This window comes from Thalassophryne amazonica, chromosome 21 (genome assembly GCF_902500255.1).
Source record: "Thalassophryne amazonica chromosome 21, fThaAma1.1, whole genome shotgun sequence".
Classification (NCBI taxonomy): Eukaryota; Metazoa; Chordata; class Actinopteri; order Batrachoidiformes; family Batrachoididae; genus Thalassophryne; species Thalassophryne amazonica.
This window is the reverse complement of record NC_047123.1, coordinates 34,993,923-35,020,107: the sequence shown is the minus strand read 5'-3', so window position 1 is coordinate 35,020,107 and position 26,185 is coordinate 34,993,923. Positions and strand designations below refer to the sequence as shown.

The window sequence follows — 26,185 nt, the reverse complement described above, 5'->3', positions numbered from 1 at the left end:
GGTACGCCTGAATATGAGGTTTAAAAAAATAAGTTGACACTCTTTTATGGTGTGGTCAAGCTATGATTTGTAACAGATTGAAATCATTTGTCTGGTGGTCAATATTATTTAATTTGTCGGGCTTTGATGGATGGATATCGTCACACTTCCTCATTCAGCAGAACGATTTTCCCAATTTCAAGACATATACGTGCACTGTGGGAAGCCGCATTTGAGCAGGATTCCTCATGGTCTGGACACAAATATAGCTACACTCATGCGGGCCAAACTAAAATATGAAATGGACGAAATGGAGCGAAATGGGGACTGATAATCACGAAATGGGGGTAAAATGTAATGAAATGGAGCAGATTGAACCAGACTGACTCCAAATAATTACTTTTATTTAATTGTTTAGCTTTTGTTTTTGTGAGATGCGCTCAGTACATGTAGTAGGGGCAGGTGCGCCATCTGGCATTCAAGAGATGAAATTTCAGTTAATGGGTCAGTCTGCTCCATTTCGCTACGTTTAACCTCCGTTTCGTTATCAGTCCCATTTTGCTTAAAAATAATGAAATAAAAGTAATTAATTGAATCATATTTAATCATATTTGGAGTCAGTCTGGGTCAGTCTGCGCCATGTTGTTACGTTTCGCCCCGTTTTGTTATTATCAGTCCCCATTTTGCTCCATTTCGCTTAAAAATAATTAAATAAAAGTAATTAATTGAATCATATTTAATCATATTTGGAGTCAGTCTGGGTCAGTCTGCTCCATGTTGTTACTTTTTACCCCCATTTCGTGATTATTAGGCTCCATTTCACTCCATTTTGCCACATTTCGTCCATGTCTTATTTTATTATAGCCGCACTCAGGCTACTCGGCTAGCTCGGGGGTCATGACGTCATACTTCTTCACTATGTTCCTGCACTGACCGTGTCCTTTTCCACTGTGGCAATGCTCAATGCTGAATCTATTTTGCAAATCTCAAGTATTCCCAACAGGGACCTGGATCATATCAGAATTTTAGTACTGTGCAAGAGTTTTGGAGGTACGGAAAGCCGTGGTCTGGATTCCAAATGTTTTACATATTGGGGTAGTAAACCCAGACCCTTGCTCAAAATTTAAGATGAGATCATTTGCAAAGTTCTCATGTAGCTGAGATCAGTTTAGAGCCTTATTCTGCCACCAGAAGCAATTCCAAAAATATGGAATATGTGCACACACGGAACCCAAACCTGCACGGTGAATGCATCCTGAGACATATGTCACGGATAAATAAAATGGGCCATTTCAAGCTCCCATTTTATTTATAGCAGGTTAATTTCTCCATCATGTGACAAAATGTTGCGTTCCACCATACTTAACTAGGAGGGCGGGGCCAGGTTTGCACCTTATGCTCCCTTTAAAAGAAAACCGTTGTGATTCCATTTGAAGATGACTGTTACATCATCCTGACTCAAGCATCATTTCAAAGAAACACTTGTGTATAAAACAAGCTGCAGAACCACTTTCTCTTCACATTCTGTGTTCCTGTATTTATGAGTCATTTGGAGTTTTAATGAAAAGCTTTTGCATTTCTCTGGGAAAGCTTTCCCTGCAGTGTGGTGGCCATGGTTTGCCGTCGTGCAAATCATGCATAATGGCAATACAGCTGAAGTATTGTTGTGTTGTTTTCAAACGTTTTCTCTGTCCCTGTCTGTCTGGTTGTCTTTTTTTTTCAAGGCCTCGCACACCTGAAGGCAGAGCAAGGTACTCTCTCTTTCCTTTGTTTTTATGTTCCACTCTCCGCCTGGCTTGGTTTTAGGTCGTAATTTTACGCCATGTGCCTGTGTGCCGCTGTTGTTTCACAGCAGTGGGTGGCGTGTGTGTGTGTGTGCGTGCGTGTGCCTGCACGGCAGCATGGCATGTTCTCATCTCAGCTTTGTGTCTCTTTCTTTCTTTATGCTTCTGTCTCTCTCACCCTTATTTCACCCAGGGTTCTGTGTATTACATAATTTTTTCGCTGTTCTCAGTTCCACAGCTAACGTGCAGTGACACACTCTGCTGTTCCCGCACGACCTCCATGGTGACAAGGGCATAGGGGAGAAGGAAAGGCAGGGAAGGAGGACAGTGCAGAAGGAAATCATTGGAATTTAGGTAGACAGGTTGGATGGAGAGAAGGGAAAATAGGGAACAAATAAAATCTTACACATATGGAGACAATGAGCTCTTTCTTCATGCAGCTCATTAGAGCCAAACAGTTACTTACGGGCACTGAGATGAGATGAACAACTTGTGCCAGCTGCAGCATTGTAGCCATGTGGATTGGTTCTTTGGGCGCAATCCCGCATGCAGGTGCAGCCCAATGAGTATAAGAATCATTCAGCTGATGATGCAAGCACCAAATTTGGTACATGTATTTCTAAGAAGTACTTTTCTTCAACAAAAGCTGTTAGCCACATGATGTTTTTTTTTTTTTTTAATTCTTGAAGGGTATAATATTGAAGTCACTGTTTCATCTGTTCAACAGTTCACTCTGGACATGTGTCAGTGCATGAAGATGCAAAGCAAACTCCATCACAGAGAATCTCTCTGTGTGTTCTACCCATACCTAGTTTAGTCCATAAGCCTACATGGTTTACTGAGGTGTGGCCATTGTTCTGCACAAGCAACTACTTGGACACATAAGTGTTAGGTAAGCAGTGAGGACTAGTCTTCATCCAGAGGACACGACTGACTTTAAAAGCAAAAGTACTACCCTCTACTACTAAACCCTGACACACCAAACACTGTCACATGTTCTGCAGCATGCATGTATACATTAAACATATACAATACATCTAAAAACCATGAAAATATTATCTGAAGATAATTTCAATTCATCCCCAGTCCACAATATAATATTTGACAGGTACTGCATTGAAATAAACCAAGACTGATTGAAAACTGAAGTGGCTAACAGCTTTATTTTTTTTGTAAAAAGTAGACCAAGAAGTACCACTGTGCCAAATTTGGTGCTTGTATCACAAAATCAAAGATTGTTATGATGTATGCATTTATCTGCTGCGCTGTTACTGTTGAAGTATATGGATAGACTGGTTGTCTACCTGGGTGGTTGCTATCCATGACGCAAGGCAGTTCCACAGAGCAGTGATTGTAGTGACGTGCTGCACAAGCGCATGCTTCCAGACTTGACCTGATGTGGAAATGTCTAATCGATTCATCATTTCACTTCAACTTTGTACTCTACCTGTTTTCTGGTCTCATTCCCACATGTTCTGAATTCTAACAGACATCTGAGGAGGACAGTAACTGCTAAATGTTTTCTTGCAATCGGCTTCATACGCACACAGTCTCGCAGACTGCACTGCTGTCCTGGTCAGTACAGTGAAAGCAAAAAAACAACATCTGTAGGAAGGTGCACATCAGTGATCGTGCTGCTCACGTGCACTCGTTGCATTGCTTGACATTTGCATGAGCCTAAACACTGTGCATGAACGTGTCTCATGGTACTGCAGGCGACCTCTTGTGTACTAATGTTTTGCTGTCTTTCTCTGGTGCTCTGCGCGGGATCTTGTCTCTTTTGTCTCTCTGGATCCGCTCTCCAAAAACTGTAGGTAGAAGCAAAGGTACAAACACCCCCCCCCCCCCCCCCCCCATTTTTTCCTCTTTCTCCTCTATTTTATTTTTTTTTTTTATTGCCAGAGTTGCATGCATGTTTGGAATGGAATTTGAACTTCTGCCTCTGGTTAATGATTCATTATATATATATATATATATGTGTGTGTGTGTGTGTGCGTGTGTGTGCTCGCCTGTGTGTCTGACAGTGAAAAAGAGAAAATGACAGGACTCACTGTGTTTTAGTTATTGTGTGCTGGCTCTTACTGTTGTGTGGAGGATGAGTGAGTGAGCTGACTGGATACAAAAAGGAATGTGCTTTCATTTATGGACAATAAATGCTTTTCACTGTATTTGTCACTCCGCTGTGAGATCCGATGCTTTACATTGATTTATTCAGGATCAGAAATACACAGTGTGGCGTAAGCTCTGGATGTTGAAGTGGGTTACTTTGCATGGACTGTTTTGTTGCTCAGTACTGAATCTAACAATTGTTGCGGCTTTGGTAACCTTGTAGAAAGTTGTGTTGGTCATTTTAGTGTTTTTTTAATTCATCTGTTCAATCAGCCTACATGTTTGAAACAAGCATTTTCTGTGTAATATGACTGGAACTGTGGAGTTGAAAACACTCAACATGCTTGTACACATCATTCTTTCCATGTTTGTATGCACTTTTTTATTTTCTATTTATCTGTAAGCTACTTTGCAGATTCCACTTCTTTGTTTTTATGTAGTCCATGGGGGTTTCCTGTGGGTGTTCCAGTTTCTTGTAACGGGCCTTTAGCATGCAAATCAGATGGACTGGGGACTGAAACTGGCCCATAGGTGTTAGTGTGACAAATTGTCTGTATTTTATGACCCTGCACAGAGCTTGTGACTTTTAAATGAAATGCATTAAGTGGGTCAAGGAAAGATGAAAGACAGTCTGAAAGTCGACTTAATCGTCAAATTGAGTGTTGCACTGTAGCAATAGTGTGAAGTATATTACTGTAAAGCACGCTGAGGATAAAAGTCAAAATAGGTTTGAATTTGGCTGAAAAATCTGCGGACTTGTCATGTGGGGTGCTTCTCTTGCCTATTGGTCATCTCACAAAGCTTTCAATGGTCCAAAACTCACCCGTGGAATTGATTTTTTTGTGTCTTTGTAAATCCCTAGACATCTGCCACGCCCACCTTCCGTATCCACCATGCATATACAAAAACATCCAGCCAACAACTAAGATAAAAGCACACCAGAGAAAATGAAAAGGACCATTCCACCAAGCCCCTAAAACATGATGGGCAACAAGATTCTGCAAAAATGGAAAAGTCCACAGTATTCATGATGTCTGTTCAGTCCCATTTTCATTTACACACATCCTGGAGGCTTGGATTGAAACCTTGTTTTTACACTGGTAAATCTTAGATCAATGGTCACCAGCCGTGCTCCTGGAGATCACCTGCCCTGCATGTTTTCCATGCGTACCTGCTGCAACGGTGTTTCTTACCTTTTGATTTGCTGAAAACACCTGACTTGGTTAATTAGCAGTGGATGGAGCAAGGAGAGTGAGAAAACCTTCATGGCAAATAATTTCCTTGCTCGAGGTTGGCGACCTCTGCCTTGGAGGGTCTTGGATGGTGTCTGTGGTAACCTAGGATGTTTGGTAATTATACTGTGGTCTTGTTTTAACCATGGCTGAATTTTTAACATTTTTATGAATGTCTTTGTTCCATTGCAAACTTTGACATACTTTGATCAGACCATGGATTTTCTTGGACTCCAAAAAGTTGCTGTACATGCCTTTTGCATTTATGGTTCTTTGCAGGCTGGTTCATCACAGTTATAGACTGTGAGCTTCCAGGGTGCATAGCCATGAAAGTGCGGCTTAATGGTGACGTTTCTGGAGTTCCACCTCACTCCCGATACACACATCTTAGAATTAAGACACATCGTAGATTCTGTGTTGTCCAGTACCCAACTAGAACCCGAAATAGGATTGAACTTCAAGTAAACCAACTTATTCCTTATTGGTTTAGTACACAGCTTGTTCCTGCTCTGTTTGAGTCATTGGAAACCCCAGGTTTCTCCAAGAAGCAAATGTTCCCCAAAGCTAGATTCAAACATGCAAAAATGACGTGCATAGTTAAATTCTAAAATCTATAGCCGTTATAATCTTAACAACCATTAGAGGTATGTAATGAGGTGATCTACAGCTTGCAATGTAACCTCTGCAGTGTTTGTTAACTTGCATTTTATGGAGAAAGACTAAAAAAGGTGAAAATGAGGATTTGTTTTACCGTAGGGCTGTGTTCTATTTGGTTTATGGCTTCATAATCGTGTGTGTGTATTGTAAAAGACATTGTGGTCACAAACCGCAGTGAGAGGAAACTGGAAAAGCAAAAGACGGGATGTTTTAACGACAAACTCGGGATTGGAAACAGAGGAGCATGCTGTGGATGTTAAGAGGCTTTGGGACTGAGTCAGAATTGTGAGACCAGCGTGGTCTCTAATGGGAATAATATAGAGCACTTTGTCATCACTGTACATAAATCTAGAGCTGAAGCTCTATGAACCTTGAGCCATCTCTCAAGAAAAGTTTGCTCCCTTGTGTTCAATGACGCCTCAGCTCAACAGTTTCTGGCACAATGATGCAGCTTCTTTATTGCACATCTTTGACAGTATAGTAGGAGTTTTTTTTAGCTGTGGCAGTGGACCAGGACTCTGCTCCAGTTAGGAGCATTGCTCCAGTTAGTAACACGCTTCAGTTGAAGCTGCAGATTGGTGCTGTTTATTATCCCAAACTAAATCCGTAGTGTTTTCATCCTGCCACCACACATGAAAAAAAAAAGCCCACAAAGGCACATGCTGGCAAAATAAAACTGCTTTAAAAATGAAATATTGCATGACGCTCATACTTTATTTTCATGATGGCAGTTTCTGAAAGTGGATTATTGCCCCACCAAGGAAGTTATAGTTTCATTGCCGCTTATTTGAGGGTTTATCTGATTGTCAGTTCACCCCAATAAAGTTAAGTCTTCCGACTTTGAGACCATCTCCTGACTATAAATTCAACAGTTAAAATACATCCATTATTGTTGAGATACAGTCAAGTGCATAAGTATTTGGACAATGACCAATTATCTAATTTGACTTCAGTTCACCACCACAACAGATCTGAAATCAAGCAGTCATTGTTGCAGTTGTGTTCTGATGGGACCCCAAATGCAGAGAATAAGCAGGGTGTGTTCCGTGTTCTTTAATCAAAGGCAGTTTCAGTCCAAAGTCATACACAGGTGATCAACGTTCCAAAAATCCGCAGGATAAACTCAGCCAGTGTAAGTTGGCAAGTGGAGATCAAATATGAACCCAAAGAAATACAAGGGCAAAGACAACTAACATACCAGGAACCTAGAAACAGGGTTTAAGTGGACTGGGTGGTGATTACAGTTGACAGCAGGTACACAGATGGCTGAATGAATTCAGGCATGAGAGCAAACGGGAACAAAGCAAACGAAACAACAACAGAGAAGACTGTCAAATTAAAACAGGATGTGGTGTGAAACTGACAGACCTATAGAATAAACCCAAAGCAGGACATTAAGAAATAAACTCAAACCTCAGTAAAACTTAGAAACAAGATTGAAACAGATACACATTTAAAGAATAAACCACACCTAAAAATACTAAAGGTTCACAAGGAAGAACCCAAATAACTTTTAGAACAGAGAACACAAACATAACCACAACTGGCTTTACTTTAAAATAAATGCAACACTGAGAACACATCACTGGATACTAAAAAATACCAGGGACAGACAGCGGGGACATGAACCACAGCAATCAGGATGTGCTTGTTGTGTAGACGTCAGCTTTCATTTGGTGGGTTTAAAAAAAACTATAGTGTTAACGATTTAGGAATGTGCTGACAAGTGAGGAGTGTGTGCTGAGAAGGTGGAGGGAATATTTTGCAGAGTTGATGAATAAAGAAAATGAGCGAGAGAAAAGGCTGGATGATGTGGTGAGAGTAAATCAGGAAGTACAAGAGATTAGCAAGGAAGAAGTGAGGGCTGCTATGAAGAGGATGAAGAGTGGAAAGGCAGTCGGTCCAGATGACATTCCAGTGGAGGCATGGAAATGTCTAGGAGAGATGGCAGTAGAGTTTCTAACCAGATTGTTTAATAAAATCTTGGAAAGTGAGAGCATGCCTGAGGAGTGGAGACAAAGTGTGCTGGTTCCTATTTTCAAGAACAAGGGTGATGTGCAGAGCTGCTAACTACAGAGGCATAAAGCTGATCAGCCACAGCATGAAGTTATGGGAAAGAGTAGTAGAAGCTAGGCTTAGAAAACAGGTGAAGATCTGTGAGCAGCAATATGGTTTCATGCCAAGAAAGAGCACTACAGATGCAATGTTTGCTCTGAGAATACTGTTGGAAAAGTACAGAGAAGGACAGAAAGAGTTACATTGTGTGTTTGTGGACTTAGAAAAAGCTTATGATAGGGTGCCAAGAGAAGAGTTGTGGTATTGTATGAGGAAGTCTGGAGTGGCAGAGAAGTATGTTAGGGTAGTGCAGGACATGTACAAGAATAGTGTGACAGCGGTGAGATTGCGCAGTCGGAATGACAGATTCATTCAAGGTGGAGGTGGGATTACACCAAGGATCAGCTCTGAGTCCTTTCTTGTTTGCAGTGGTGATGGTCAGGTTGACGGATGAGATCAGACAGGAGTCCCCATGGACTATGATGTTTGCAGATGACATTGTGATCTGTAGTGAGAGTAGAGAGCAAGTTGAGTCTAGTCTGGAGAAGTGGAGATATGCTTTGGAGAGAAGGGGAATGAAAGTCAGTAGAAGCAAGACTGAGTACATGTGTGTGAATGAGAGGGAGCCCAGTGGAATAGTGCAGTTACAAGGAGTAGAAGTGGTGAAAGTAGATGAGTTTAAATATTTGGGGTCAACTGTTCAAAGTAATGGAGAGTGTGGTAGAGAGGTGAAGAAGAGAGTGCAGGCAGGGTGGAGTGGGTGGAGAAAGGTGGCAGGAGTTATTTGTGACCGAAGAATATCAGCAAGGGTGAAGGGGAAAGTTTACAAAACAGTAGTGAGACCAGCTATGTTGTATGGTTTAGAGACAGTGGCACTAACAAAAAGACAGGAGGCAGAGCTGGAGGTGGCAGAGCTGAAGATGTTGAGATTCTCTTTGGGAGTGACAAGAATGGACAAGATTAGGAATGAACATATCAGAGGGACAGCTCAGGTGGGACGGTTTGGAGACAAAGTCAGAGAGGCGAGATTGAGATGGTTTGGACATGTGCAGAGGAGGGACCCAGGGTATATAGGGAGAAGGATGCTGAGGATGGAGCCACCAGGCAGGAGGAGAAGAGGGAGACCAAAGAGGAGGTTCATGGATGTGCTGAGAGAGGACATGCAGGTGGTTGGTGTGACAGAGGAAGATACAGAGGACAGGGTGAGATGGAAACGATTGATCTGCTGTGGCGACCCCTAACGGGAACAGCCGAAAGACAAAGAAGAAGAAGAAGTCGATTGAAAATATAAGGAGGTCATAAATAATTGGTCATTTGACTGACTGACAACCTGTTTCATGGCCAGGTGTAGACGGTTCTCTTGTTATGGCAAATTAAGTGCATAAGAGTATTGGAGTTGATTCAAAGTGTAGAATTTGCATTTGATAGCTTTTCTTGGAATTATCAATGTGAGGTCTAAAAAAATTGAGTGACCAAAATTATATAACCCAAAACAAACTGCCAAAGCATCCAAGTGATTCTCAATGTAAAAACAATAAATATTCATCAATGGACAAGTCGGTCACCTGAACTTATAGTAGAGCTGGGTTGGGCAATAGTCAACAGTGTGCCATGAAGGGCCAAGATATTGCAGATTTCCCGCTACGACCACCTCAGCAGATGGTTTTACCGATGAGCTCTTCCCTTCAACTTGGAGTCCTGAAAATCTGTGCAAACACAGGAAAAACTGTCAGTGTCCTAATACTTATATAACTAAATGTATCTTAGGCACGAGCTTTACCCTGAACATCTCCCACAAACCTTAACTGAACTCCATCTTTTAATTTTGAGATGTTTTACTCACAGTGATTGCATAACACAGGTCGGCAGTCTGCTCCACTGACTGCTGATCCACACGTGGCTTCATCTTCACAAACTGATTTTTCTTCAGGAGAACATCTCTATGAACTAAACTATTGCCTCTATCCTCACTTCACTGGTGCCACTTTTGCCAGAGGAGCTAACACAAGGAGGGGGTGAAATCATAGATGCAGATAAGTGATTTGAGAAGTGCCTGTACCTACTTTAGAACTCTAACACGACACTGCAGGCGAGTTCACTTTAGAGAGCACTTAGATTGCCTGGAGGGATGGTAAGAACACCAGGTTCAGCCCAGATCTAATCTGCCAACATCAAGGCTTGGGACTACAAACTTATTCTCCACTTCTGGAGTCACCCTGGATAATTATCCCCTCAAAGTCCTGCAGCAGAGTTCACACAGTAAAGGTTTTTGCTTTCTTCCTCTCTGCGAGTATAGATATTCTGTGTCTGGCTGTCACTCCTAATCTGACTCTGACTCCATCTCTCTTGGTCTTTCCCCTCCTTTAGTCCCACACTATTCATCTCTGTCTGCCTCAGTATTCCAGTTAGCCTCTCTTACTGTCTCCTCCCATCTCCCATTTTTTTTTTCATCATGTGCCTCCCATCACTCAAGCTCAAGTTAGGAATGCTGCACCCGCAGTCTCCAGTGGGCGGATGTACCGATCTCACAACTGGCTTTTTCATGATGGGAGTTGCGAGTAATACTTCATAAATATCATTGAGTTTGCGTTGAATAATTTACATCTGCCCACATTGTTTCACTATTTCCAGTTTGGTGCAGGCAGTTAGTTAATTTATCAAGTTCAGAGACAGATTGGTTTAAAATGGTTGTACACCAAAAATAAACTAATTTAACGGACTTGTACACCACTTTGAATATTTTTAAACTAGCACCATTAGATAGATTTCAACTGTGTTATATCAGAGTATATTTTGCTTAATTTTAATCGATCAATGCAAAAGCATTTTGACGCCCTGGCATGCAGCTGTCCCAGCTCTCCAAAACATGTTAAAGAAAATAAAATATTTCAAATGTGCTGTACTTTAAACAAAATTTGAATTACAACAAAGTAAGAAACAGACAGAGCAGATTGATTAAATATTCAATTCATGAGTAGCATAACAAATCACAACAAAAGTTGCCCCAAGGTGCTACACAAGAGCAGTGATGGTGTTAAGGAAAAAAAAAACTCTCAAGTGTTTTTTTATTATTATTTTTCTATTGTAGGAAGAAATCTCAGGAAGACTAGACTCATTGGGTGACCATCTGCTTTGTCAATATGAAAAAACATCACACAAAAGCACAGCAAATATGCAGTGACAAGAATGTTGCAGATCAGGAACCACATACAAATGTTGAGAAAAGCAGATGACTTTCAGCAGACACTCAGCCCAGGTAATGGATTTAATTTGGAATATATTACCTGCCTGTGAATGCTAAACATGCTATCCAAGGGGAAAACCGTTGCCACTCCATGCTTCTCACTGGAACCCGAGGTATGCAGCACTGGCTCAAGCAGTGACACTGATTTAGCTAAAGAGGAGGCTCAGCTTTTCTTATATGTTTGCAACTCATAAAAAATGGCCAGGCGGTAGCGTCATCTGATATAATTACTGTTTGCGTCCTTGTTGTGTCGCTCAGCCAGTGAGAATGGTTCAGATGCTAAACTCGGAGCCCCAGCTGGCACTTACTGGCTTTGGTGCACGTTGGTCTTACAGTTGATAAAGGATTATTAATGTCCAGACGCGCCTGAAATTGAGTTTAACTTTGCCTCTCCTCATTATTCAATCTGAAACAACACCAGAATCCTTGACGTGGATTTCAATGTTGTTAAAATTGAGGGCATTGGTCAAATTGATTTCAGGTCCGGCCGGCTGCTCCTGCAGCAGCACGAAAATACAAGCTGTGAATACAGACCTCCACTTCTGCTGATGGCAGTCCGGCTCTTTGTTTCTAAAGGGCCGTGATTGACTCGTGTAAAAATTTGATTCTGCCAGTTCTTGCTTTGTATCCACAGCACCTGAGCCTCATCTGCCATCTGTGACTGTTAGCAAGCGTCCAATTTTGGTCAAACCAGGTGAAAAGGTTTGGTCTGAGCTGGAAGAGAATCAGTCACATTATTGTCTTGAAGAGGATTTAATAATAATCATAAAAATGATTATGTTCATATTTAAAAATAATTTTGCAAACCTGTTTATGCTATAGAATTTTAAGAAACTTGTCAGAACTAGTTAGTACATTTCAAAAACATTTGGGAAAAAAGGGCGCAGATCCAGGACTTCCAAAATATAAACTTGCTTGTAAATACATTTGTTTTAATACTGCAAAAAAGCCTGTTTTATGATTGGAACAATTTTTTTTGTTGTTGTTTTATTTATTTATGTTTGAAGAAGAATAAGAAAGCTTGCTTCCAATGTTGGTCCTCATGGCACTATTATATTTTTGGAACACATCTGGAAAATGGGCAGAGTCATGAAATATAGAAATAATTGCTTGTAATAACTAAGCCAAGTTACTCAAATCAATTTTCATGACACTTTTTGGACATAAACTGTGAAAGAAACCACAACAATTTTGGGACAGACACAAAAAGGGGTGGAGCCAATAGATTGTATTGGGAATTATCATCAAATCTGTACCATTACTTAGAAAATGAAAGATTTGACAGTAATTTAATACGTTTATCACTTTAGTAATTTCTCACAGTAATCCTTTTTTATATATTTTTTTTTATTTACTCATTGGGGTTCCATTGTTCCATGTTATTTTCTGTTAAATTCTGCTGTTTTTCTCCTTCCGCTGATCGATTTCTGCTTGCGTGACTTCCCTGAAAGTTCTCAAAAATTCAATTCTCCCATTCACAGACGCCAACGCAGACCTGACGATTGATTCCTCATCCTTCCTTGTTTTTCATGTCATCCGTGCAATCTCTGTGCTCGCCTCCCTCTCTTGCTGACCTCTGGAATCATCCGAGCAAAACTGATTCCTGCTCTTTCAGAGATTATATGTGTGTCAGCGGTTACGCAACCGAGAGAGAGAGAGGGAGCGGCGGGAACGTCAACATGTAACAGGCATGTTGGTCCATCTTTACATGAGTGTCAGCTTATCTGAACAACACGGCTGCTGAAGCCACTTTGTGAACAAAGTATTATGAAATAATTCCACTGTTATCGTTGGCTGATACGTCTGCAGTGTGATTTGTTATTGAAGCTAAATCCTGACTTCTTTTATCAGATAAAACTGAAATCATTTTTTTTTTCTGATTCATAGTGATGAAAACTTAAACATCTGACAATTAAATAAATAAATAAATACAGACCAAACAAAAATAAGATGTCAAAATCCAGGAGTAAAGATTTCACATGGGGATTGTAGGAGACGTTTGGCTGATAATTCAGGAATGTTGATGAAGTGCCTGAGACCTTGCGTGTTGGCTTGTGCAGAGAACTGGGTTAAGTCATGGCTCCGAGGGCTGCATTGTGAAAATCGAAGCATGAGTGCAGAAAGGCTTAGGAATGTGTGTGTGTGTACATGTGTGTCTGTGCACGTATTTGTGTGCTATTGTGCAGACGGGTGACGTGTGTGGATGTGATGGCTGCAGCCATGCATGCATGTTCACACGACTTTGAAAGCAAACAAACATGGCAGCCGAGTGGTAAGAACCACAGCAGCCACTGTTGTACACGCTGGATCAGTCCTCAGGTTTACTGACATATTTAAAGGTCTTACTAGTTTGTGCAGAAGTGATATTTTTCTTCTTCTTCTTGTACCATTTGTAGCAGTCAGGTGGTGAAAGATAGGCGTCACACTGTCTTCATTAGACAAAGCTGAGGCGCCCAGTTGTTTACATCTCTTTGTGATGTTTCCCGGCACTTTTTTGGATTTAATTTAAGCTTCTGATTCCAATGTGAAAATCGGGTAAATTTCATGAAATTGTTGTTTATTTTTTATGGAATCCGACCATAGTCTTATACCGATCAAAGAAACACCCTTATATCTAACACACTTCCATCGCTCCATAACAACCGCACGGCCATGATAAACCCACAGACGCCCCCTAAAGGTCAGAAGGGTTATGGGATCAGCAGCTCCTTTCCATTTAAAGAGCATGAAATACTTTTTAAGATGCTGCACTTCAGTGTCTATGAGGTATTCCTGGCTGCAGACTTTAATGTCTGTTTTTTAAGACACCTGAGACGTGTTAAACATCACCCATGTGCCTGTGTTAATGAAATGCTTGTGAAGGCCTCCTGTTGTTAAAATGACAGTTGTAGATTGTAGAGATGTGTCGCCTTGGTGGAGATACACGCACTTATACAGATGCAGCTGCATCAGCAAGAGTGCTTTTGAAGTGCCTTCATTGCAGCTTTATTTTACCAGCGTCTCTCTCTCTCTTTGCTTTTGTCTGTCCATCCTTCTCTTATCTCTACATCTTTCTTTCCTGTCAGTGACACGGGAACCTTCTAAGCTTCCACGGCTATGAGTCAAACATCACTTAGCGCCGCTGTTGCCTGACAGGATGGCTGCTTGTTTCCCACTTTAAAGTTGTTTCTGCGTCTTCCCTTGCACTCGCTTTTCATGCGGTCCCTGTGCTGTGCGCCTTTTACAGCAGCCTGCTTGAACCGTTTAACACGGGGTAGTTACAAAAAGTGATGCCGTAGTTCAAGAATGACTAAGTTGTGAAGTGAAATTACTCGTGTCAGTACAAGAGTCGGGGCCATCCATCCATCAATTATTGGTATTCTTATTTTATGCACCACAGCTGCAGCCAATCCCATTTTACACTGGTCAAGAGGCGGGGCATGCTCAGGACAAGCTGCCAGTCTGGAAGAACATATGTGACTTATTATAATAATAATAATAGCAAGAGAGGACGTGACCAGCCTGGCCTTCCGAAAAGAAATGTTCCTTCTTTTTTTTTACATATAAACTTAAAGTGTCACTCTGGAATAATAATTTTGGTCAGTTTTGCAAACTTTCTTCCTGCAGCTTGGTTCAGTCTTGGTGACATCCTGCAGGAAGGAATTAAAGCTGCAGGCTGTTGAGAGGTGGATCTGTTGATGACTTAAATCTATCATGGACAGAGTTTTCATCAACCTGATTTAATCTTGGTCCACCCTACCCTCATTATTTATTCAGCAAACTTTCTGTGGAATTGTCCAATAAAGAACATGCAAACATAAAGTTTCAGTCATACTGGGGGTTCTGACCACTTTGCTACAGGTTTACAACAAAAATGTCGCAGCTGTGCGTACCACATTTGCTTGACTCCTTCTGGAAATAAATGGGTTTTCTAATATAGATGGGTGAAAATCAGTTGCAGAGGAAGACAGTATAAAAAATTGTGCCACATACTCGCAACCGTCCTACCACAATGTTGCCACTATCCTGTGTATGTTGCGCCACAGTGCCTCTTATATATTTATGTGACTGAAAGGTCTTTTTTTGACTGACTATATTGTTGAGGGAACTGTCAGTCATTGGCAGTCTTTTCTCTGATGACTGGGACTTTAGCAAAATGTACGTAATTTGCATCACAAAATCTTCAAAAGAAATACTTCATTAACACAAAAAAGAATAGTTCTGAACTGTTCTCAATAAATAACAAAGGAATAACAATGCACAATGAATATGTTGCATGGTTTATCCAAGTGATTTCCAAAATGCAGGTCACAGCCCCCTGATGGACTATGAAGGTACTGCAGGAAGACCATAAGGGGTCACTAAAAATAAATAGATAAAAAAGTGTTTGATTTTCAATTTTGGAATTAATTTTAAAATTACCCATATCGGTGACCCATCAATGATAAAATGTAATTTAAATTAATAGTAAATCCCTTTGGCTTCTCTCTTGTTTTCACTTGGGTGGATCTGCATGTTGATTTTTGGTGTACTGTATATATTCTTATAAATATAAATGAAAGCTGTTTATACATTATCATTTCTGTGAGAAGTTTTAGATTTAAACACCTGTTATGATTTTTTGTGTCATCAGACCAGAAGCATGAAATACCAATTCATGTTCTTAATTGACGATTTCAGTAGTTGTTATTTCACATATTGGAATTAGCCACTTATTTATCCAAATATTCCTGAGGTCACTTGCAAAGAGAGAGGCTATAAACAGAAATATTCAGGCAGTTAATTCACAAACACTCTAGTCAAGGTGTTCCTACTTCATTTGCAGCAGAGACATTTATAAGTGACCGTGCACATTAGTGAGAAATAATCAGCTGATATTTGTTCTAATCATTAACTTTTCAAATTTGACACCTAGGGTTCAAGCAGTTCATCCAAACCCCCCATTACTATGAGATATGTAGCAGGCAAATGTCCTTGCTCTGACTGAGCCATTATGCAGATATGTTAATTACGTCCTGCAATTGGGTTCTGCTTAGGGTGCTCTACACTGAGGGGAGATGATCAAGCGCTGATCATCTCCCAATGCTGCACTCGCTGCGTGCTACATGTCCGAATTTAATGCTGCTTAGCTTGGCAGAGAGACAGGAAGAAACACAAGCGTTACCGTGTGTCTGCTCATCTGATGGAGAAATTCCCAGCTTTGAGGACCTTGAAAATGACACTATGAATAGAAACAATGATATTATTTGGCAATGAGATGTTTTTATTGGTTTGTTTTCTGTCCAAATACGTAGAGACCTGATGGTATGTGTGTATTCTTGTATGTTTTCACCACCTGTTTTTCATGCAGGAATTTGTGAAATATAATTTTGTTTCCTGATCCTGATTTCATACCCCCAGTTCAGCTGAAGTTCAGTCCTGTTTTTTGAACTGCTTCTCTCCAATTCTGTACCTCAGTTAGTTTTTGGTGCCTTCTCCCACTGAACTACATGCTCCTAATCCACTCTAGTCCCAAATCTGACCTTCCCCAAACCCTAAAGTAAACAAACCATCATTTCAGTCTTAAACATTTTCTTTAAATACATGAGCAGCCGAGCAGATAATGGATTCAAATGTTCTTTTGGCTAAAATTCCAAAGCAGCACAGAGTACCTATTAACCCCATCACCTCAGCCCCTGACTGGAGGCCCTCCGACAGCCATTTGATAATGTTTTATCATCTCCTTCCTTTCAGCGGTGCGCAGACGTGTGTGTTGCTTACATTGATTGATCCTATTGATCTCTGCTGCCCCACACTTTCAGAGTCTGACAGATCTGCAGGAGGCAACAATTAGTCCTGTAATTGGCTGTTCACTTGCATGGAATTACGCCAAGCTCATCACACATGCTCTCTTTTGCTAAAATGCATTGGCAGCATTGGTGGAATTGCTCTAGGTTCTTCAGGTTTTGGTAGTAGGTGGTCCAAGTCTCAGATCTGTGCAGCAGGGTTGTCATTACTGCCAGCTCAGACTTTTTCACCACATGTGGCAATGCTGTCTCCATCACTTTTTAAGTGATCGTGATACAATCTAATAAAGGGATTTTGGTGGAACAAAATTCCAGGTAATAAAAACATTTCACTTGATCGTTACTGCGACCTTTACCTTTCTTTCCTAAAGTAAGTCCCTTCGGCTGCTCTCTTGTTTGCATCCGGGGTCACCACAGCAGATCCAAGGTGGACTTACATGTTGATTCTGGCACAGTTTTTATGCTGGATGCCCTTCCACCTTTCTTTCCTCCCATATTAAAATCATATAATTTAAGGTGCAGCTGTCGGTGTTGTTGCTGCCATTATTGTAAGAAATGAAAACACACACAATCTCTCAGGTTACCCATCAGTTAAGGACCCAAACGAGTTTGTGGCGTGATTTAAGCACAATAGTGACATTGCAGATGCACATGGTCAAAATAATAGGTAGCTGTTCTGATACCTGGAAGAAGCTGTGAGGAGAACCTCTGTACCTTCACCCAGTTGAAGTTGTTGAGGGAACAGATTCAGTTGCCCACTTTGGAATTCCAGCTGGTACGCTTGAGCGGTCAAATGTCCCATCTGTCCTGGGAAGACCTCTGTGTCATTCATGAGAAGGAGCAGGGGGACATTGCTACTTAATCTACACTGAATCAGCCTCCTAACGATGGACGACGAGGCTGCGGGCGTCCACTTTTTCTCAGGGGACCAATGTGTGAGTGTACTCATGCAGAGGTGATGGGTGTGTGTTCCTCCCCTCAGACCCTAACACACCCACTGGGTGAGATATTGGAGAATAACTGACCTTCTGCTGACTCAGGTTGTGAAGAGCTCACACCAGGCTGTGACACGTTTGTGTGCACAGACGTGTTAAGTTGTCACAGCATGATCATCTGTGTTCTTGAACATGTTTGTCAGGGAAATGTGAGTGAGAGACTGAATGCTTTTCTGAATTATAAACTATGTTTGCTTTTTAACAGATCAGCAGAAGAGGTGATTCCACAGTCAATGTCACAGCCTTCATGCATAATTGCTCCACTTTGTCATTGCCAAGAAGGACTCTGCAGGGCCACAGCTGATTGCTTCCCCCCTTCCTCCGTCTGCTTTTGTCTTTTCCTCTCCTTCAGTTTTTAGTCTCATTAGACTCATTAACTTATCCTGCAGAGGCAGATAAAGAGAGAACATGTGGAGTCGAAGGGGACAAAGTGAGCACTCTGAAGCAGTGGTCTCAAACTGGCAGCCCGAGGGCTACATGAGGCCCATGAGCCACACCATGACAGGCTGTGGGGTGGCTTATAATTTATTGCATATGATAAATTTTCCATTCATCTTTCAGCATGTCAGAACAGATTACTGGAGACTGGCGTGAAAATGCGTTTTTATCATTTCCATCGAATGTCTAACTGATGACACCTGCACGTCAGCACATGGGCAGGTGGGGGTGGGGGTGGGGGGGGGGGTCTGCCTTTAATCTGATTTGGATCAATATTGGTGGAATATAAAGTACAAAATAATTTGATTTTGAGAAAAAAAAGAGTTAAAAGTCGATTTCAAAATTTTGGCCCAGTGCTTATTTTTAGAGAATATTTAGATTGGCCATTTTCACGAATTGCTTACCTACACCTGTGCTTAAAATATAAAGTCATATATCACCTTTCTAATGAACCTCAAAGTCATAACTGTTTAATTCAAACAATTTGAAGCCAGTACGGATTAAACACTGTGGAAGGGTTTTGTGTTAATCAAGGATAAAGTGCCCAAATCTGGACAGCACTGGTCAAATGTCAATGCCACACAGAACCATATGTTGTGATATCATACGGTGCATTATGGTGAGCCCATGTTGAACATTGGAGATGCAGGTGTTTCATTCTCTATGTGCCCCTTCTAGATAAATGTGTGGTGATCTGTCCCTGTCTGTGTCTTTTGTCCTTGTGTTAGTTGTCTTTGTGGTCTGTAGCCTTGTCTTTGTAGTCTTATCTGTTGTTTTTTTGTATTTGCACACTTTCGCCTTTTTGAGGTCCACCTTAGTTGATAGACTTTTGTTCTTTGGTTTGTGGATTTTTTTTTTTTTTTTTTACCTTGTGGTTCCCGTTTTAGTTTGTTTGTTTTCTACTCACCACAGAGTTCCTTGAGGTTTGTGACACTTTGTCAGTTTCTATGTGTGTTTGTGGGCATTGTCTTTGTCACCCGGTCTCCCCCACAGCTGTTGCACATTTACAATCACAACACATGTTACTCCTCTGCTCATTTGTGTCACAATTCAGTACTGCACTGTTCCCTTTTGAGTTTGACAGATTATTCTTTGACACTTATGGTGAGTTTTCTATTCATGACATTTTTGTATTACTTGCCTTTTGTCTAACCCTGGTTGTTTGCTGCCTTCCCTTGCCTACGTTTTTTGTTTGAGTGTTACATTCATTCCTGTTGTTCTCATGTGGGCTCTTTCTGTTCGTGCGACTAGACTTCTATATCGATAAATAAATCGCCTATGTTTTCCCTTTGTATTCTGTGTGTTTTCTGTCTGTATTTTGGGTTCATTCTGTAACTGATCACACAACAAAAATGTTGTATTGGCCAATTTGAAGTACATTAATGACATCAGATGGAAGGGCTTTGCACTTTTCTGGAGAATATTCATGATGTGTATTAATACTTTCAAAGAATAATTACATTCTATATTTAATTCTGCTATTATTCAAGTCCGTCCCACTCTGGGAACCTTCCCTGTTGCCTTTGGGTAGTCTGACTTTGGTCTCAGCATTTGTATCACTTTTGTAGTAAACTGTGCATTAGATGATTATTGGACATGTTTACCTGTTGGCGCGTGTGCTTGTGGCCGAGTGATGCTGGTAAGAAGACACTAAGCAGGAGAAAGCCAATCTAAGGTGCAGAGAGGTCAGTCTGTTAGCCAGTGACTCACTGTCTGACATTTGTTAAAAATTCATAAGAAAGGACAGTTTAGAGGCCACTGTATCTTTCTGCAAGGCTTCACTGTAAGCCGGATCCAACCTGTTTTGCAAAGCTCATTAAATTCCCTTTCGTACTTTTAGAAGAGTTTTGCTAAGAAGACAACAAAACACACGTGAGGCAGCAGGTTGTAAATATACAGCTGCCTTTGATTGTGTTAGCTCACTTCAGAAGAATAAGTGGAGTCCTTCAGTGTTATTTTTCAGCCTTTACAAACTCTAAGGAGGTTGTGAAAATGCACATTTAAAATACACTCATTTCATTATTATTATTATTTTTTTCTTTCCATGGTCTCTTCTGAGTGCAGCATTAAATTTAATGGGCTTAAAATGTAGGTTTCCAGTCGTGGTTACGGTGTTGTGCACAGTCGTAGTACAGAAACCTCGTGAACAGACTCATCGTTATTCTCCACAGGAGGTACAGAAACGTTCATTACATGGACAATGTACAAACCTTCTGTGCCACCTATTTCACATTACGTTGTGAACGGAGGGTGTTTGTCATCTCCACTTCTGCAGCAGTAGCTGTAGTGAACGTAGCTCCAAAGTCTGCAGTTGTGTTTGCTTCAGCTTAATATTTAATAAATTTTTCATGAGAGATTTTTGCTTTATTGTCTTTTGGGTGCAAATGTAATAAAAGCATTCCAGAACAGCAGTTTTTCAGCCAACATCTGACATAAAACTTGGCTGAAGTTAGCTGGTGAGCATGAGCCCTTTCAGAGTAAAGACCTCCCACTGGCATCACCATGTCATGCTTTTATTCTCAAGAAGTATTCAGTAAATGGTCATTCTTGTGCATGGAAAATTTCAGACAAAAGATATTTCAGAATTGTTGCACACTTTTTTATGTCTATATGCTCCAAAATATAATTTTTGTTCCAGGTCAGGCTCAGTGTTCATACCAATATTCACGATCACTGATTTGGATTAATTCTGCTACAACCAGCAAAGGTGATGGAGCAAACATGGGACTGGACATCTGACTGGTTTTGTGTGTTTAAGAACGCTAACATCCATATTCTCGTATTAATGATGAAGTGGAGTCGAGGTGTTGGAGGTCGACTAGCCCCATCTACTTCATTGTACATCTTTCATATCGCTGAAACATTTGGGGTTCAGCCCATAAAGGACTGAGCCTAATGAGTAGTCTTCCTGTTTTTACGAGCATTGTTTTGTGTGTTCGTGTAGTGTATGGGTGTGTACGTGTAAGTTCTTGTGTGCGATTGTGTGTCTGTATGACCCACAGCTGAAAGGCCGTCAGTGAGTGAAGTTGGAGCGTCTCATGGTTAAATGATGGGCCCCTTTCGGGCACTCGGAGGGCTTTGAAACACTAAGTAATTGGTTTTTCTGGCAGAATGGGGCCGCGGCTGTAGCTTAGAGCCTGTGTGAACACAGTAGCTCAGGTCTTGTCAGGGACACAAGCCTGCTGGGTAGAGCCTCACCTAGTCAGGCACAGAATATGGAAATGTACAGGGCTCGCCCTGACTATTGAGAGATAAATTAAGAGAAAATCTCTCCCTTATTTATCATAATACACCTTTATTTTCTTTTTGAAGTTTACAATAGGCAAATCTGCAGTCCAGAATAAAAGCACTTCCTGAATGCTGCGTTCAGTCGTGGAATTGATGAAGCTAATTTTGTGTGCATGATCTTGCAGAGGAGGCGGTGCAGGAAGCATCATGTTGACTTCTTACGGGACTGTTGATCTAATCGTCATACACAACCACTTAATGTAAGAACCACAAATTGTTTAGCATTGACCGTTACGTGCAGAAAGTAAAGTACGAGAAATAAACTCAGCTAGTCCATATTAACCTGCTGAGGTCCATGGACTTGCTAGTGAGGCCTAATCAATGGGTTTTTATGTTTCTGGACCCTGAGGGTTAAAGCGGGTAGGCCACACCCTGGATCGAACCCTAGTCATTTACAGCTGAGTGGACTGGGATGATGCAGATCGTGTGTCTTTTCAGAGGAAGCAGAGAGGTAGCCTGAAGGGGAAACACCTAAAATCGAACCCTGATCTATAAATTAGTAGTGCATCTCCTGAGTTATGCCTACACCACAGAGCCCCCTGCTCAGTGGCACAGAACAGAATTTAATGGACTTTATAATTAAATTGATAATCGTCATCATTTTGGTCAGTGTTTATTTCTGTTGCCTCAAACCTCAGCAGTTCTGAGACCTTATGATGGGGTGCTGGCACCAATTCAGCAAAATCGTGGATGAGTGAAGTAAATATTTGGTATATATCTGTCTGAATCTGTGGTTTGCATTGAATTAATTTGAAATGAGTTAATTTTGACTTGTACGTTTTCCACCAAATTGGGGTGTGATGCCTGCGGTTGCATGTGTGTGTGCAGTGATAATGAGTGCCAAGAATGCAGTTTGTATTTTCAAGCGCTTGTGCATAAACGTACATGCGCACACTTTCACAATCACATTCAGTGTGCTAAACTGCATCATGTGTCATCTTGAAAACGATACGTCTCTGTCCTGTCCTGGTTGCCTTTTACTTTGATAAACCTAAACGTACCTCAGCTGATGTTTGTGTGTCTAAGTGCCCATGTGCACACGTGTGTGTGTCTGCGAGCTGCTTGTGTGAAGCTGCAGTGATGCTGGTAAGGTTGTCCCCAGGAGAAAACTTAACTTATAATGCCATGCATGCTATTCACTCTTCTGGGAGAGTATCAAGAGGTAATATCTGAGAGTTGATAGCTGAAGAAAAAATTTTTTGCTGCAATGGGAATGAATTTTAAGGCTGATATATGTATTTTTTTTTATATAATCATCTTTGTTTCTTTTCTCACCCCACATCTGTGCATTTGTATTCACTCATTCATCCCTTTCACTGCCAGTAATATTATCATCTCCATCAGTCTTGGAAATATCCTGCACATGGGCTGCATGAAGATCTTTCACTGTTTTTTGCACGTTGCTCAATGCCAGTGTTACTGGGACCAAATCAGCCTTTAGACGATACTGTAAACTCAGACTGTGTCAGGCACCGTCATCCCTGATCACTGTCAGCACACCTACTGCTGTCTGGCGGTTAGAATTTATATTCACATCCAGCAAAGTTTGGCAGCAAAATTCATGACATTTTAGAGCTGATATGCAAAAATGAGTTGTCTTTAATGACATGATGAATCTTATGAATAGAGCCAGTCAGTTCTTTTTAACATTTTTCTTCACACCCTGGCTGTCGTCTTTTCAATTCAGTAAACTAGACAGTTTTGTTTTCTATCCATCTTGTCACTTCTCATGCAGCTGTTGTTGTATGCTGCCCTGTTAATTGAATTCTTTAAATAAAAATCTACTTGCATTTTTGTCAGGGATCAGAAAACCTTGAAAGTCACTTTAATTTTCTGTCTTTTGAGGGACAGGTTCAGGGTTCGCAGGAGCTTCTGCAGGGAATATTAAAGCTGGTGAATGTTTTTGAAAAAATATATTATATATATATATATATATATATATATATATATATATATATATATATATATAATATTTATTTATTTATTTATTTATTTATTTTTGCCAGAGTCGAGGGGGAAATGAGACCACTGGCAATGTTTGACGCAGGGTTGTCAGATGTCATTTCAGCAGATGTCCATCAGATGTTGCCCCTGTAGAGCTTAAAGAGGAGGAGGAGCTTCTCCTCCTTCTTCTTATTTCAGCTACACCTGTGAGGGGTTACAACAAGTACATCATTAGTTTCCATCTCACCCTGCCCTCCGCATCTTACTGTGTGTGTGTCCTCCCTCACAGCATCTATAAACCTCCTCTTCTTCCTGGCAGCTTCATCCTCAGCATCCTTTTCCAGATATACCTCGCATCTCTTCTCAACACATACCTAAACCATTTCAATCTCATGGCTCTCCTGTTGTCTCCAAAGTGTCCTAATTGTGCAGTCCCTCCTGCTCATTCATAATCCTTTCTGTTTTTGCTGCTTCCAAGGACAATTCAAGCATCTTTAACTCTGCCGCGTCCAATTCCACCTGCAATTCTTCAGTCAAAAATCACACATCACTCTTCTACACCTACTGCACGCTCAGAGCCCATCCATGAGGCAATCCACTCTGCACCTTGAATCTGTCAGCCTCCCCAATCTCCATATATCAAGGATTTCAAAATCTCCAACCTTGCTCCTGTAGAGCACCTCCTTGGCATGTTTTCCAGCTCTTCTGACTCCACCCACAGCTAATTAACTCAGGTGTAGTCAGTCAATAAAGAGCTAGGAGTTCATAAGGTGTGAGTAGAGCAGGTTGACATTGAAAACATGCAGGGCAGGTGCTCTCCAGGAGCAGTGTTGGGACCCCAGGTGGATGTTCCTGGAAGACTTCCCAAGGGGAAAACTGAGTGGATCCTCATCAGATCCCCAAACTCCTTCAGCTGGCTCCATTACTCCAAGTCTCTCACACTATTCAGGCTTTTCACCCTGTCCTGAAGGGTAAACCCAGATAACGGATTCATTCCCGCCTCTTTTGTCCGCGACCTTCTTGAAATTAAGGAGGTAGTGGTGATCTATTGCTTAAGTGTTGGACTTCAGACCAAAGGATCCTCGATTCAAAACCCAGACAATCTGAAAAATCGCTAAGTGCCTTGAACGAGGTCATTAATCTTCTCTGTGCTCCCAGTGTGTGGGGAGTGCCTTGGATGGCAGCACCCTGATGTCTGTGTGAATGGGTGAATGCAAGGCATCAGTGTAAAGTGCTTTGAGCTTCTGATGTAAATGGAAAGTGCAACATGAATGCAGTCCATTTACCAATTATTTGTCATAGATTTGATCAACAGACAGGTGGGTCTAATAAGATAATAAGCTTACTCATAACACAACCTTACTGTTGACATTTTATCACTTTGTACTGAGGATGCATGGTGCTCTATAAAGTCCTCCATGAGCACATTTATGTTTCAGTGGAAGACTTTTTGGTTCCAACATTCTGAGTATGTTTTTTTTTATTACAGAAACCACTGTGGCCATTATACCGGTATGTCACAGTAACTCATTTAACATTCTTTCAGATGTCCTTTGAAAGCTGAATTGGCCTTCAGTGAACCATAGAAACAAGCAGTGGAAAAGCCCACCACCGTGTGGAAAAATGTCTTTTGAGCTCTGCAAGCTTCAGAACAGCTTGATGTTGCATTTGAATCCACATATCACACCTCTAGCATCTGAAAGTATAGATAGAACACTGAAACAGTCCAAGGCCATACGTAATGCAGACATTACAAAGCACAACTCTTCAGATTCCCTTAAAATTCCAGCCGGTCTGCGGCACAAGCTTTTCCCTTTGTGTGTCTTTTTAAAGTTCTGCATCTCGGATCAAACTGCAGATGCATTTTGTAAAATTACAAGTTCATTGTGCTAATACAGAAAAATAAAAGTCAACTATAAGTATGAAAATCTGAGTCTAAAGTACTGAGGTCATTTATCATGAAAAATACAAAATATTCTTTGTTTTCAGTTTTGAAAATATGAATACATTTTCTTTATTCTTTGTCTCTGACATTTGGATTTTGTTTTTCTTGGACCATTGGTTGGAAAAAGAAATCGTGAGCTCATAAAACATATGAATTTCATTTAACAGACAAATTGTCTCATCATGTCATCTACAGATTAACCGATAATAAAAACTCATGAGTTGCAGCTCCGTGGAGATGAATTAACAGAGGTTAGGCAATGTAATAAAACCGCAACATAGATTTAGAGTAAAATTAACCAATTTAGTAATCATGATATTTGTGTAATTATACACGCTGCAAACCAAATGAGTTGGGGGGGGGGGGGGGGGGGGGATAGGAATTGTTGTGTCTGCTTGTCTGTCCACAAACCTTGTAGGAAAACTCATTAACTGTTTGGTATATTTCCATGAAACTTGACACAGTAGTTCAAGACACCTTCAAAGGGAGATCACTAAACCTTTGTTTGTTAGTTTAAAAAAATGTGTCATATTTGTCAGTTACATGTCCAGAGGTTGACCCGTTTGTTAAATTTAGCTTTTTGTCGTAAAACATTTACCGCCACCATTATACAATTGACACACACACACACACACACACACACACACACACACACACACACACACACACACACACACACACACACACACACACACACACACACACACACATAGGGGTGTACCAAGGCACTGTGAATCATGATAATAATTG

General features: G+C 40.9%; 1 protein-coding gene across 1 annotated transcript in view; it reads left to right on the top strand.

The window, feature by feature from the left end:
• Nucleotides 1-26,185, top strand: part of LOC117502739 (neurexin-3b-like) — a 460,000-nt gene that overhangs the window by 19,020 nt on the left and 414,795 nt on the right. The window contains 2 exon segments of the mRNA XM_034161843.1: nt 1,704-1,730; nt 3,578-3,589. Of these exon segments, the coding sequence (XP_034017734.1) occupies nt 1,704-1,730; nt 3,578-3,589 (39 nt within the window).